General features: G+C 36.1%; 2 protein-coding genes across 2 annotated transcripts in view; one reads left to right on the top strand and one right to left on the bottom strand.

Moving 5' to 3' along the window:
- IMMP2L (inner mitochondrial membrane peptidase subunit 2) overlaps positions 1-13905 on the top strand; it is a 912540-nt gene that overhangs the window by 76854 nt on the left and 821781 nt on the right. The window contains exon 4 of the mRNA XM_082846685.1: positions 7439-7542. Coding sequence (XP_082702811.1) covers positions 7439-7542 — 104 coding nt within the window. The remainder of the gene's footprint in view (positions 1-7438; positions 7543-13905) is intronic.
- On the bottom strand, positions 2548-3925 carry RAB9A (RAB9A, member RAS oncogene family). The gene is given in 3 exon segments (XM_082845921.1): positions 2548-3298; positions 3302-3670; positions 3674-3925. Coding segments are annotated over 3 exon segments (615 nt in total). The 5' UTR covers positions 3890-3925; the 3' UTR covers positions 2548-3268.

Below are 13905 nucleotides of genomic sequence, written 5' to 3'. Positions count from 1 at the left end.
GTCCATCAACAGATGAATGGATAAAGAAGATGTGAGATATATATACATATACACACACAGACATGCGTGTGCGTGTGCGCACACATACACACAAAGAAATATTAGTCATAAAAAAAGAATGAAATAATGTCATTTGCAGCAACATGGATGGACCTAGAGATTATCATACTAAATGAAGTAACTCAGAAAGAGAAAGACAAATATCATATAATATCACGTATGTGGACTCTAAAATATGATACAAATGAACTTATATACAAAACAGAAACAGACTCACAGACATAGAAAACAAACTTATGGTTACCAAAGGGGAAGGGGTGGGGAGGGATAAATTAGGAGTTTGGGATTAGCAGATACAAACTACTACATGCAAAATAGGTAAACAATAAGGTCCTACTGTATAGCACAGGGAACTATATTCAGTAAGAATACATTCAGTTTTATATATATGGAAAATAATCTGAAAAAAATATATAACTGACTCAATTTGCCATATACCAGAAACTAACACAACATTGTAAATCAACTATACTTCAATTAAAACAAAAAAAGAAACTCCTAGATTAAATATTCTCTGAGGTTTCTTACTTCAGAAAACATGGTTATTTTCAGTTGGTTATAATTTTGACGTAATCTCTGGGAATCTAGGATTTAAAATATTAACAACATGACAAGAAAATATGGACTCTTTGGTTACATTGGGTTTCCAAAGTTTATGACTTTTAATTTAGATTTCATGTGTATACCTTTGGTTTGAAAAGATTGCTTTCTCTGTCTGAAGCAAACTGCCCTTCCACAGGGAAAAACAAGTTGTAAAATTTCCAAGAAATAATATGGTTTACTAATTTTTCTAAAATTGCATCATCCAAATGAAGTTTTCTTCATTTCTTATATAAAATTTTCATTTTGAAGTTAGTGCATTATTTTTCTTCTGAAAAGTTGTTTTAGAAAACTCAGGAAGTAAAGTGTACTTATTTTTTAAAAAAATTTTAATTGAAGTACAAACAACTATGGTTTTTATAGTGCTGTAGGAACAGTTTCCCAATTATAGAAAGTTTCTCTTTATGAAAAGTGTTAGTCATATTCAAAAGTGTTATTTACATTTATAAATGAATTGTAAAGAAAATTTTATTCTGTTTTGATTAGTATTATCTTATTATGGCTACTAATAAAGCACTGTCCAACTTTATTCCTAATGCTTAAATTGCCTACTTGATGCAACAGAAAAAATTTCTTACTGAACTTACTCATCCAGAGTATATTTTCTTGGAAGATGTATACATAGTTTATTTTTTAAAAATTAATTAATTAATTAATTTTTGGCTGTGTTGGGTCTTTGTTGCTGCACGTGGGCTTTCTCTAGTTGCGGTGAGCAGGGGCTACTCTTCATTGTGGTGTGCGGGCTTCTCATTGCAGTGGCTTCTTTGTTGCAGAGCACGGACTCCAGAGCGCAGGCTCAGTAGTTGTGGCACACGGGCTTAGTTGCTCTGAGGCATGTGGGATCTTCTCAGACCAGGGCTCGAACCCGTGTTCTCTGCATTGGCAGGCAGATTCTTAACCACTGTGCCACCAGGGAAGTCCAAGAGATGTATACATTGTTTAGATAACGTACATTGCTTGGGAAACATCTTAGTTAAATATGCTTTCAAACACCTTTAATCTTTTAAACTTCAAAGCATAGAAATACTATTTTCCAGCCACTGTTCTGGGATTGGGGATACAAAAATGAATAAAGTATGGTTCCTGCAACTGAGAAACTTACAGTGAAAGAGTCATATGTATAGGCTGATACCTGTAATAAGGTTTTAAGAGCTATCCCTGAAGTTTACCTAAATTGCTAAGGGAGCACAGGTGGGGGAATGATTAATTTAGCCTTGTGGAGGAGAGGAAAGGTAAAAGAAAACTATTGTTTCCTTTGTAAAAATCAAACAAGGTCTTCCAGGTGTTGACTAATGATTCTAATATTTTACTTCTTGAAATTAGACGTGCTTCCTTCTGGGTTTTTTTCCCCCTACATAAATCTTTTGTTTACAATGCATTACCTTTTGGTTCTAACAATTAACATTAGAAAAGTTGGTAGATGATTGATTCTGTAAGGGAAAGATGAATGCAAGTGTCAAGATTTGAGTCTATAGGGATTATTCGGTCCCTAACCATGGAGCACCAGGATGTAATTTCCTAATTTCTGCAAGGGAACTTCAAGTTTTGTTGTGTTTTGTTTTAAGGCTTCACAGAGAAGTCACCATCATCTGAGCTGGGCTTTGAAAGATAAACAGAATTTTTCCAAGTAGGGAAAAGGCATTCTGGGAAGAGGGAAAGTCTGGTGATAGGTGACTCGGAGAGAGAAGTTGAGAAGGACTCAGTAGTTTTCTAGTATGGGGGATAAGGTGAGTGGTGATACTGTTAACTAAGGAGGAGAGTATAGAAGTATATTCTGGGGCTAGGATGGAATATGGTCTCTGTTTTGGGCATGTTGATTTGGGGAGTCTTTGGAAATTTCATTAATTGATTTTTAAAAAATTCTTTCCACTAAAATTTATTAACATCCTTACTTGCCCACGTATCAAGAACACAGACATAAGAAATAATCTATTCTCAAAATGCTTATGGACTCTTGGAGAGAGAGAATCCAATAATTATAATATGTGCTTAAAACTGCTATGATAGCAGCAGTCACAGGTTTTGATGGGGAACTTGGGAGTTTTGATCACCTAATGGAGACTGAAGATGGGAATGGGGAGGAGAGATAAGGAGTGATAGGAAAGAATTCCTATGAGATTGCCTCATGGAATTCAAGTTTTTTTTTTTTTTTTCTGGATTTTAATCTTTAGTATCTAACATTATTGCTTTAGGACATGTTTTCCCTGAACCAGGAACAGAATGCTAATTATATAAAAATATACACATAGAAAAAGTAGTTCTCCATTTTCCCAGGGAAAAAACAGTAACTTCTAGAACACTCAAGTGTTTTGTTTTAATTATAAAAGTCTTGGTCATCTCATTTATTAGCTCTGTAACATACATATTTAAATTAAACATTATTAGACAACCATTACAACTTATAAATGTAAGGTGCCATTACTGAGTAAATAGAGTCTCCTGTGAGTGGATGTGTCCCTTCTCCTGCCCACTAACAAGGCAGTAATATGGTTAGTTTAATTTTATGAGTACATGATCCATCCCTGCAAACACTAATTCTCGTCTCCACCCTGTGCTTATCTGTGCAAGTGTATGAGCTGGTTAGATCTCACGGGCAACCTCTCTAACTTCAACAGCAAGATGAGCTGGGCTTGGGCTTTCAGTGCAGACTAATTGTGTCTGTCTGAATCAAGTGATCTGACCTATACTCGGTAGCAAGCACTCTTCGAACTGCTTCCTCAAAGGCCGCTGTGACATTCGTGGCATCTTCTGCACTTGTTTCAAAGTAAGGATGGTCGCTGTTGTCCCTGCACCAGGCTTGAGCTTCTTCTGCAGACACCTGCCGCTCGCTGATGTCAACCTTGTTACCCAAAATCACAAAAGGAAAGCTTTCGGGCTTTGTCACATCCGCATAATATATGAATTTTTTCTTCCAGTTTCTCAAGTTCTGGAAGCTTTGAGAATCATCGACGCTAAAAGTATGCAGGCAACAGTCAGAACTTCTGTAAAATGGCGTCCTCAGGCTTCTGAATCACTCTTGACCGGCCGTGTCCCAAATCTGTATGGTAACAAAATGTCCATCCACCTCCAAATGTTTATTTAAAAATTCCACACCTATTGTATAGAAGAGCTGGGTATCCAACTTATTAGACACATATCTGTTCATTAGAGAACTCTTTCCAACTCCACCATCTCCAAGGAGAATTACTTTAAAAAGCAGTGATTTTCCTGCCATTTTTAATCTCAACATCTCTGATTTCAGAACCCTTAATTGTTCAGTTCAGATATCATCATTATCCCTAGGGCTGTCGGGAAAGATCCACTTGGGCACGGACCGCAGGAAAAGCCGTTCACCACTGTGCCAGGGTCATTATAGGAGTGCAGGGAGTTTCTCGCGGCCACACAGAGGAAGCCCGGGAGCTCCGGGCCAGCCTGTCCGGGTGCAGAGAGGAAAGAGAGAAGGTCGAGGACCCGGCGCGCAGGAGGCGTCGGCGGCACTGCCCGGGTCCAACTGCAGTTGCTCCCGTCCAGCACCGAGGTAACAACGTGGCGACGGGGCGGGGCCCTTAAGTGTTGTTTTGAAGTATGAGTTAAACAGATTGTGGGAAGAGGGAAAGAGGGGGAAACATTTCAGGCAGGAATTTTGCTTAGATGATGCCTTGGGAGTGTGAGGAACTAACCTGTGTATAGGGAGCACTGCTTGTGGTTTAGTGTTAACTTGTAGGAACTATGTAAGTGGGGATTGGTAGGGTCCTGCAGATCATATGTCTCTTGATTTTTATGTTGAAGACAGTCATGTTGGTAGTGTCAGGAAGCTAGTGAAGGATTTTAAGTAGGGGAATGGCTTGATCAAATTTGATGCCCAGCAACCAGTTAGAATTATGTTCTAGAATTTCAGAAATGCAGTTGGGGGGTAGGGTATAAATTTAACTAGGGGTCACAATAATGGATAAAGTGCTTCCTGTTTAGATGTGGAGACAGGTTAATAAAACTGACATCACAGTATGCGAAGTGTTGTAGTATGCAGTGCTATGTATTGAGTATAGAGGAGGAAGTGATTTGGGACTTCACTTTTAACAGTCATAGGTATATGGGTGGTATTTGCAACTGAGAATATTGATGATCTTTTCTAAGGAAATAATATAAAGCAGAGATGAAAGAACTGATGGTAGAATTCCAGAAGAAAGCAGCTTTCATGGGATAATGGTTAAAGAAGAATCATCTAAAGCTATGATGTTAGCACTGTGGGCTACAACTGATTTGTAGGTTGCAAATCAATAATAGTGGATGGGAAATTAATATGGTTGGCTATAGACAGAATTTTAAAAATATGGATTAAGAGACAAAGAAAATATCAGGGTGTATGAAGTAAAGGTAATTATTATTTTTTGGCATTTTGTTCAGATGTGTGTATTCGTGCATGTGTGTATTGGGTAAAGTGTAAAATGTCTTTCTTATTAAGAGTTGTAATCACAAACTTTTGAAAAACAATAAAAGACACTAAGGAAGAGCAGTTGGAAATAATTAAATAACTTTTGTTCTTCACTACTCTGATGGCAAGGAAAAGAAATGGACCCAGAGCAAGTGCAGTAGAAAGGAGATTTTCTCTTTATGTGCAGGTGGTCTCCCCCAGGCCGCCTTTGCCACAGCAATTATGTAGGAAGAGAAATACAAAGAAATAAGGGGAAAGGACTTGCAAGATACAGAACTCAAAGACAGAGAGGGAGAAGAAGAAATAGAGAATATGAATGGGAAATATGGGTGAGAAAGAATAAACCCCTATGGAAGCGTGACTTTCAGCTTAACCCTACTGTGTGATGGCAAAAGCGCCATACCCTAGCACCATGGCCCAACAAAGCCCCTTGGATTTATCCTGCCATATCAGCTCTGTTCCTTATTAGGGATAGAGCCAGAGGAGGAACCTGGGGAAAGCATACAAAACCACCTCTAATTAAAGTTGTGATTTAGTAATATCAATAATAGAAGTTATTGAGAGCTTAACTATGGGCTAAGAACTATTCTAAGCACTTTAAATGCATGATCTCACCGAATAAGTTAATATTTGTAAAGCCCTTAGAACGATGTCTTGCACGTGGTAAGTACTCGGCAAATATTGGCTATTATTATTATTTAATTATTAATTAGAGAATAGTTACTAAATATCACCATTTTACTAGTAAGGAAATTGGAGTATAATAAAGTTAAGTAACTTAAGATTTTATAGTTATAAAGAAATAGAATCGTGCACTTTTGAGTTGGAGGTGAGAGACTGACTAGTATAGGTGCATGAAGTTATATGATGACTGGTGCTTGAAATATGATGGTAGAGAGGAGACAAGATGGGCCATAAGTGAAAGATATTATGAAAAGAAAATCCCTTTAGCTTGGTGACTGGTTGGGTATGAAGTAAAAAGATAATTAAGATTTTAAGTTGGTTGACTGGGAAAATGGTAAATAAGGATGTAAGAAAATAAGGAAGAAAATTGTTTTGGTAGGAAATGATGACAAATTCCATTTAATCATGTTGAATTTTATGTCAGATAGTCAAGTGATGATTAGCAGGGAATTCAAAACTAAAGTTAGAGATATTTAGGCATTATCACATAAAGGAGTTGCAGAAGCTGTAGAAGGGTTTGAGACCCCCAAGGATAACCAATATTTTTTGGCCACAAAAAATCTGGGGAGTCAAAAATAAGATCATGATAATAGCCCCCATGCAAAATTTCCACAGCTTTGCCCACATCTCCTTTGTAGAACCTACAAGTAATACCAGGAATCTTTAAAAAAGAGTATGTCACTACTGCTCCAGGGATGGGCTGTTGTCTGGCATGCACTGTTTTCCTCGCTCCTGCCCTGGTTGCTGTGGCTGTGTCTCCTCTTGCGGCCACCATCTGTGAAGGTGGAGCGCCTCAGCTGTGGTTTGGTACCTTTCCCACCACCGCAGAAATTGCAGTTTCCCCTATGACGTTCTCAGAGACCCTGGAGGGTCAATGGTGATAAAGCTTTCCTACTTTTTCTCATTCTTTTGTCCACCCTCAGGTTTCAGAGTTGATATCCATTGGCTTTTTCTGCACCCCTGTCCAGGTGACAGGTATGTTGGCTTTATGGCTCCTCAGTCAGTTTTTTATGCCTAGATGATTCCTGACCTTCAGATGAATTCTTACACGAAATGTTTCTCAGTTTTTGCCCCATCAATCCTTAGGCACATCTAGACTTGTCTGAATCCTAAGGTGAAGGTTACTTATTAGGCTTAAACTGGAGCCAGGACCCTTGTTGCATGCTCTCTGGAGAAAAGAGAGGTCAAATTGGCAAATTCCCATATTTTCCAAGATTATCCCATCACTCGTTTCTTCTGGTCCCTTTACTTCTTCATAAGGGTGTTTTCCTGGTTGATTTGAGATTATTTCTTCTTTTCTCCAGATGGAACGATAATGTGTACTTACTGTGGAATTAGATCCTATCCGAATATTTTGTTGGGAGGTTTGATTCATTTTTTCCTTTTAATTCTTCTTACAGGTTTCCATGCTCTTTGTTGGAGTTTAGTAAAGATTTGAATATCTAGCACGTTTTCCTTTCAAATAAGTATTGGTAATGTATTTTTTTTTTCTGGTTCTCTGTGAAGAATCCCAACGAGCCTTTTTGAAAACTCATCATTTGCAGTTATTTTAGAACAGCAATTTGTTGAAAGCTACCATATTGGAAATGTTTTATTGCACTGCACTACAGCTATGAAGTGCAAGGAACCATGAAGAATGAAAAATACAAATGATAAATGTGTCTCTTTCATCTTATTTTTTAGCCTTCTTTGAATCCTGGGGGAAGCCAGTCATCTGATGTGGTGCTTTTGAACCACTGGAAAGTGAGGAATTTTGAAGTACAACGTGGTGACATTGTGTCATTAGTGTAAGTAAATCAGAAACATACTATATTCATATATAAGATTATTTATAATTATCTGATTTAACTAGTAATTCACTGTTTATACCATATTGTCAATTATTTAATTAATAGGTCCATTTAAAATATTGATATAATGCATTTTTCAAAATCAATTTTGAAATGTAACAGTGCTATAAGAAAGGATTTTTCTTTTATACTTAAAATATATCAGTTGACTGACATACACGTTGGTAGAACGTGTTTAATGAAACGTTGATTAGAAATTATTATATTGATGATCTAGAGTACATGAACTTGGTATTTGGGTAATTTTGAAATTCCACATTTTGGAAGCAACTGTTAAGTTACTCTCATGGTTTATTAGCTTGTGTAGCTACAAAATATTTCTAGATGATGATAATTGTGACATGAAATTCAGTGGCATTTATATATATCGGTAATTTAACTGAAAAAAGGAAGTTTGGAAGACTAGTAGATTGGAGGCTTTTGTATGGGACCAAAAGGTGGCACTGTTTCTCTGTTAAAGTATTAAGACTGGTCCAGAACAAAAATTTCATAGTGTAGAAAAGGAATGTCAAAATGTACATAACTGACACAATGATAGTCCTAGTACATGCTTGAGATTTGTTTATTTTAAAAGTAAATTTACATTGAGAAGACTGCAGCAGAACTTGCCTAATTTCTGCTGGTTTCAGCTACTTATAAAAATGTTTTAATATGATTCCCTGTTATGCCAGTTAGTGCTTTGGGGTGGCAATTAATGTAGCAATTACTGTTACTTGTTTAGTGATAGTAAAAATCCTCCTGTTTGGTGAAGACTTCCAACTTATAGTTCTGATTCTTGAATTGGAATGATTGTTTTTTGTTGGGTGATAATTTATAATTGGTAAAAGCAAAACGTTATCTACTGGTTCATACTTACCTTTGGCTAGTACTTTGTGGAAGTACATATTTTCTAAATGTGTCTCAGTCAAACCTGTTCTACCAAGATTGGAAAACATATTAAGTAAATCTGGTAAGTAACTAATGAAATAAATTTGAGTGAAGTTTTGTATGGCAGCCATCTGAGGATGGGAATTAAATGCTTCTCATGTTCTTGAGTGCTTTCTTTAATATTAACCTACTCTTTGGAGTATACTTTTATTTTGTCATTCAGGGAACTGTTTCTGCAACCTCCTTAACAACCTTTCCATGCTGGGTTAGCCTGTCGTGCACTCATTATTCTTTTGCCTTTGGTTTGACAAGGTGACATCCTCGCTTAGTGGTGTAGAGGATACCCACCCAAGTGAAAGAGGTCACACTATAAGCAGACAATCGTGCAGTAACTTTTTTCTCTGAGAAACATACTGACTATCTCTAACCAAGTGAATTTGAATAGGTTGTTGGGAAAAAAAAAGGCTCCTTAAAATTCAGGGTTGCATGGGTCCATAACAGTACCCTAGCATATCATAGACTATGTAAAAAAGAGAACACTATTCATTTATGTAAATATTAAAGTAATTGATATTTATTATATAAATTAATTTCAGAAATAGTGTATTCAAATTAAGGTTGATATACTGAATTGTAGCTACTTCGGTTGAACTGTATTTTTAACGAGTTAATTGTGCTATATCTCTGTCATGTACAAATAACACAAATTTTCTTTCATAATGCTTGTTGCTAGCAGGAACTATTTACATATAAGAGTGCTTAGTGATTGGTATCATGTTATTTAATAACAAATAATCATTAAGCAGTAATTGTTGCTTTCTTTTTATGAACCAAAAGTCTTATACTAAAATCTTCTTTAGCATGATGTAGTATAGTAAAAGACACTGTTTAAAGTATCTTTTTAGTTTTAGAACAAAAATGCTTTCTAGACACATGTCCTTACATTAGAATATCCTATCTATGTAAGAAATGTGTGACTAATACGGAAATGCATGACTAAATTTTGAATTTATGGCTAAATATAAAATATGATAAATATAATATTGGTATTAATAACACATTTTATTGATATATAAGTAATATTTGGAAACAAGGTAGTTTGACAGTTTATATTTTAAATTATCCTCGGACAGCGTTTTATGTATTCAGAGTATGTGGAAATGCAGCATTTCTATGATAATATTATATATGCATTTCTGGAAAACGTAGTTCGTAAATTCATACTTAAGTTACTAGGGCTTATGCATGTTTGTAACCAGAGCACTAATGAAAATAACAATTCCAATAGCACCATTTAAAAGACATATGAAGTTTCTAATAAATAAACACTGCAGTAAATGTCGGATTTTACTTAAAAAAGGTGAAGGTAGCTTGATGGAAGACTATATAAGGAAGGGTTGAGGCTATCTATATTTACAAGGGCCAGGGGCATTATTACCAGAAGTTGCAAGTAGAGGAAAGATTGCAAGCTTTGTACAAAATGTACTGATCCCAGAGATGTATGCTCAGCTCATTGTTTTGTGTTACTTTGTTTTATTTATTTATTTATAACTTTATTTTTTAATGAAAACAAAGATCCCGGTTAACCTTGCTTTAAGCACTTCTAGGAGAAAGGTTGAATGTATAATACTGATTCCTTCTTACTTTGCTGCCTTTAGTGTACTTAGCCTTCAGCTGTTATTATTAATGAGGCAAAACATTAATGATCCAGGAAGCAAATCAGATGTGAACCAGTGCAGCTTCTGCTTTATACTGAAAATTCTTTCTCCATTCTTTCTCACCAGTTGCCTATGAGCTAATTCATGTTACAGGAACACAGGATGTAGCAGAGCAGACTTCTATTGTAAGAAATTTCATTCAGAGCTTATTGACCAAGGCCCGTTTCCTAAACCAAGGAAGGTCTGGGTGGGGGAAGTGTGCATATTGGAATACGCTTCTTTGCATCTCTTCCTTTTCCTGTTACTTTCTTTCTGTTGGTAGCAGTGGGGCTACTGTTTAAGCACATTATTCAGTAATGTTAAATCAAACGGTGTATTTGTTTGATAACGTTACTGGTCGCACAAAACATTATTTGCTGTCATCAAGTCCTCAGTGTTAGAGTGTAAGTAGGTGACATTATACTCTCTTAGTGGATTTGCAAACTAATAGTGGTGATTAAGGTGGATTTTCTATACCTTGGAATCGACTTTTCATTAACCTGTGTGATGGCCTTACTGCCATAGACTTAGCATAAGTAGCACTATTTTATAATGATATATCAATTACCATCCATTGGGACAGAGGTTCCTTCATAATAAAGTTTCAAATAATCACATTTAAAAGTGTTTTAACTTTTCACTTTGAAATGACTTAAAGAAAGGTTGTAAAAATAGTATAGAGAGTTCCCATATACCCCTAATTTTTTTTTCTGTTTTATTAAGGTAAAATTGACAAAATTGTAATATATTTAAAGTGTACACTGGGATGAATTGATATATGTATACATTGTGAAAGAATTCCCTCCATCAAGTTAATTAACACGTCCATCACCTGTTTACGGTGAGAACATTTACTCTCTTAGCCAAGTTCATTATATAATACAGTGCTATTAACTATCATCACCATGTTATACATTAGCTCCTCAGACCTTACTCATCTTATATCCCCCCAATTTTAACATTATGCACAACCACAGGACAATTATGGAGACCAGGAAATTGACATTGATATAATACTATTAACTACTCTACAGACCTTGTTTGAATTTCACTGGTTTTCCCACTAATGTCCTCTTTCTATACCAAGATCCTACCCAGAATCCTATATTTCATTTTTATTTTTCGTGTCTCTCTAGTCTCTTTTAATCTGTGACAGTTCCTTGGTCACTCTTTATCTTTTTTGACCTTGACACTTTTGGAGGGTCTGGCCAGTTGTTTTATAGAATGATCCTTTTCAGTGTTGGAGGGTCAGTCTGTCTCTGGTGAGGAAGCATTGCTGTTGATGGCAGTTGCCGGGGAAGCTGCAGCAGTGGCAACTGCTGGGGAGATGGATGAGACAGGGTCAGAGGAGAAGGAAGTTTTCAGGCACAGCTCTCTTCATTTCTTAGGACCACATACTTAGGTCATGACTAAGAGGTTCCATGGCTTCTAAAAGTCCACACAGTGAAGTTTATAGATGATAGGAAGCCAGGAGGTAGAGCTGTGAAGGTGGGGGAAAAGGCTATAGTTTGTAGTAGGGGTAGAAGGGAAGGAAATAAGGCTAGGGCACAGAATATTCTATACTGAGCCAGCATTCAGTTTTAGAGTAGAAGGTTAGGGTGAGGGAATTCTCATTTAATGAGCACCCCTGTATGTCAGGCCTTGCATTAAGTGCTTTGTGTATGCCATTTTAATTCTCATAACAGTATCTGGAGATAGTTATTATTTTATTTTTGTGGGTGGTAGACATATTTACTTTTTAATTTATTGTTTATTTAGGTAACTGGTTTATAACATTATATGTTTCATATGTACAACATTATATTGCTACTTCTGTATACACTAAATCTTGTGGACATAGTTATTTTTACTGTGATGAAACTGAGATTTGGCAGGTAAATGGCAAGTAATTGGCAGAGCTAGAATTTGAATCCAGGTCCATTTGACTCTAAATCTCTATTGCCTGATATAGTAGGCATATGTGGCTATTGAGCACTTGAAGTGTGGGTACTGCCGCTTGTTAAAATGTTAATATTTTGGATATATTCAGTCAAATAAAATATATTATTATAGTCAATTTCACCTGTTTCTTTTTCCTTTTCTAATGTGGCTCATAGAAAATTTGAAATTACCTATGTGATACACATTACGTTTCAGTTGGACAAATTCTGTGTCTAAACCTTTTTCCATTGTACACTGCTGCTTTCTTGGAGTGTTTCTAAGGTGAACTAAGATGAGATCCTAAAGTCTGAGGTGGAAAAATACTAATGTATCTCCTATGAAGCAAAGCAGACTTCCAAAGACAGGAAAACACTGTGTTGGTGAGAGTGTTGGGATGATCAAGTCCAAAGGGAAAGGGAAAAAGACATGCAATCTACAAAGAGAAAAAAAAGTAACCACAATATTTTTTTTCTTGTAGCACTGAAGTCTCTTTATTTTAAAAAAATCATTTATTTATTTATTCTTTACTGGAATATAGTTGATTTAGAATATTGTGTTAATTTCAGGTACACAGCACAGTGATTCAGATTATTTTCCACTACAGGTTATTACAAGATACTGAATATTGTTCCCTGTGCTATATAGTAAATCCTTGTTGCTTACCTATTTTATGTATACAGTTTGTATCTATTAATCCCATACTCCTAATTTATTCCTTTCCACCTCCTTTTCCCCTTTAGTAACCATAAGTTTGTTTTCTATGTCTGTGAATCTGTTTCTGTTTTGCATATATTCATTTGTATTATTTTTTAGATTCCACATGTAAGTGATATCATATAATATTTGTCTTTCTCTGACAACTTCACTCAGTATGATATTTTCTAGGTCCATCCATGTTGCTGCAGATGGCAATATTTCATTCTTTTTTTATGGCTGAGTAATATTCCATTGTGTGTATGTGTATGTTTGTGTGTGTGTGTGTGTGTGTGTGTGTGTATCTTTCTGCTCACATCTTCTTACGTATATCTCACCAGTTGTCTCTTGATGGGCATTTGGATTGCTTCCATGTCTTGGCTATTGTAAATAGTGCTGCTATGAACATTGGGGTGCATGTATCTTTTTGAATTAGAGTTTTTGTCTTTTCTGGATATATGCCCAGGAGTGGGATTGTTGAATCATATGGTAGCTCTATTTTGAGTTTTTTAAGGAACCTCCATACTGTTCTCCATAGTGGCTGCACCAATTTACATTCCCACCCACAGTGTAGGAGGGTTCCCTTTTCTCCACACCCTCTCCAGCATTTATTGTTTGTAGACTTTTTGTTGATAGCCATTTTGATTGGTATGAGGTGATACCTCATTGTAGTTTTGATTTGCATTTCTCTAATAATTAGTGATGTTGAGCATCTTTTCATGTGCCTCACAACAGTTTTTAATATTTACTGACTTTATCATTTTCCAGTCACTGGGCTTAGTTCTACATTCATTTTTATTTAATCCTCATTAAAATAAACCCCAGTAAAGTAGGTACTCTTGTTATTCCTATTTTATAGATGAGAACACTGAGGTACAGAGAGGTAAACTAACTTCTTGTGAACGTACAGCTGGCTGGTAAATGGAAGAGCGAAGGTTTGAAGGGCTTCCCATCAAATCCAGTGTTCTTTACTGTCAAACTATAAAGCCTCTGTATACTGTGGTGATGGTTTGGTTGAGGATACTTACTCATTCTTAGCAAAGAAGTCATGCAGACCCTTGTATCTCTGCATCTATCAGATTATCCCTATTTCTGTAATGAAATTTCTGATACAGTGGTTCCT

The sequence above is a fragment of the Leucopleurus acutus genome (assembly GCF_964270905.1).
Source record: "Leucopleurus acutus genome assembly, chromosome: 9".
NCBI classification, from domain to species: domain Eukaryota; kingdom Metazoa; phylum Chordata; class Mammalia; order Artiodactyla; family Delphinidae; genus Leucopleurus; species Leucopleurus acutus.
Note: the sequence above shows the minus strand (reverse complement) of the source record. Positions and strands in the feature narration are given on the sequence as shown.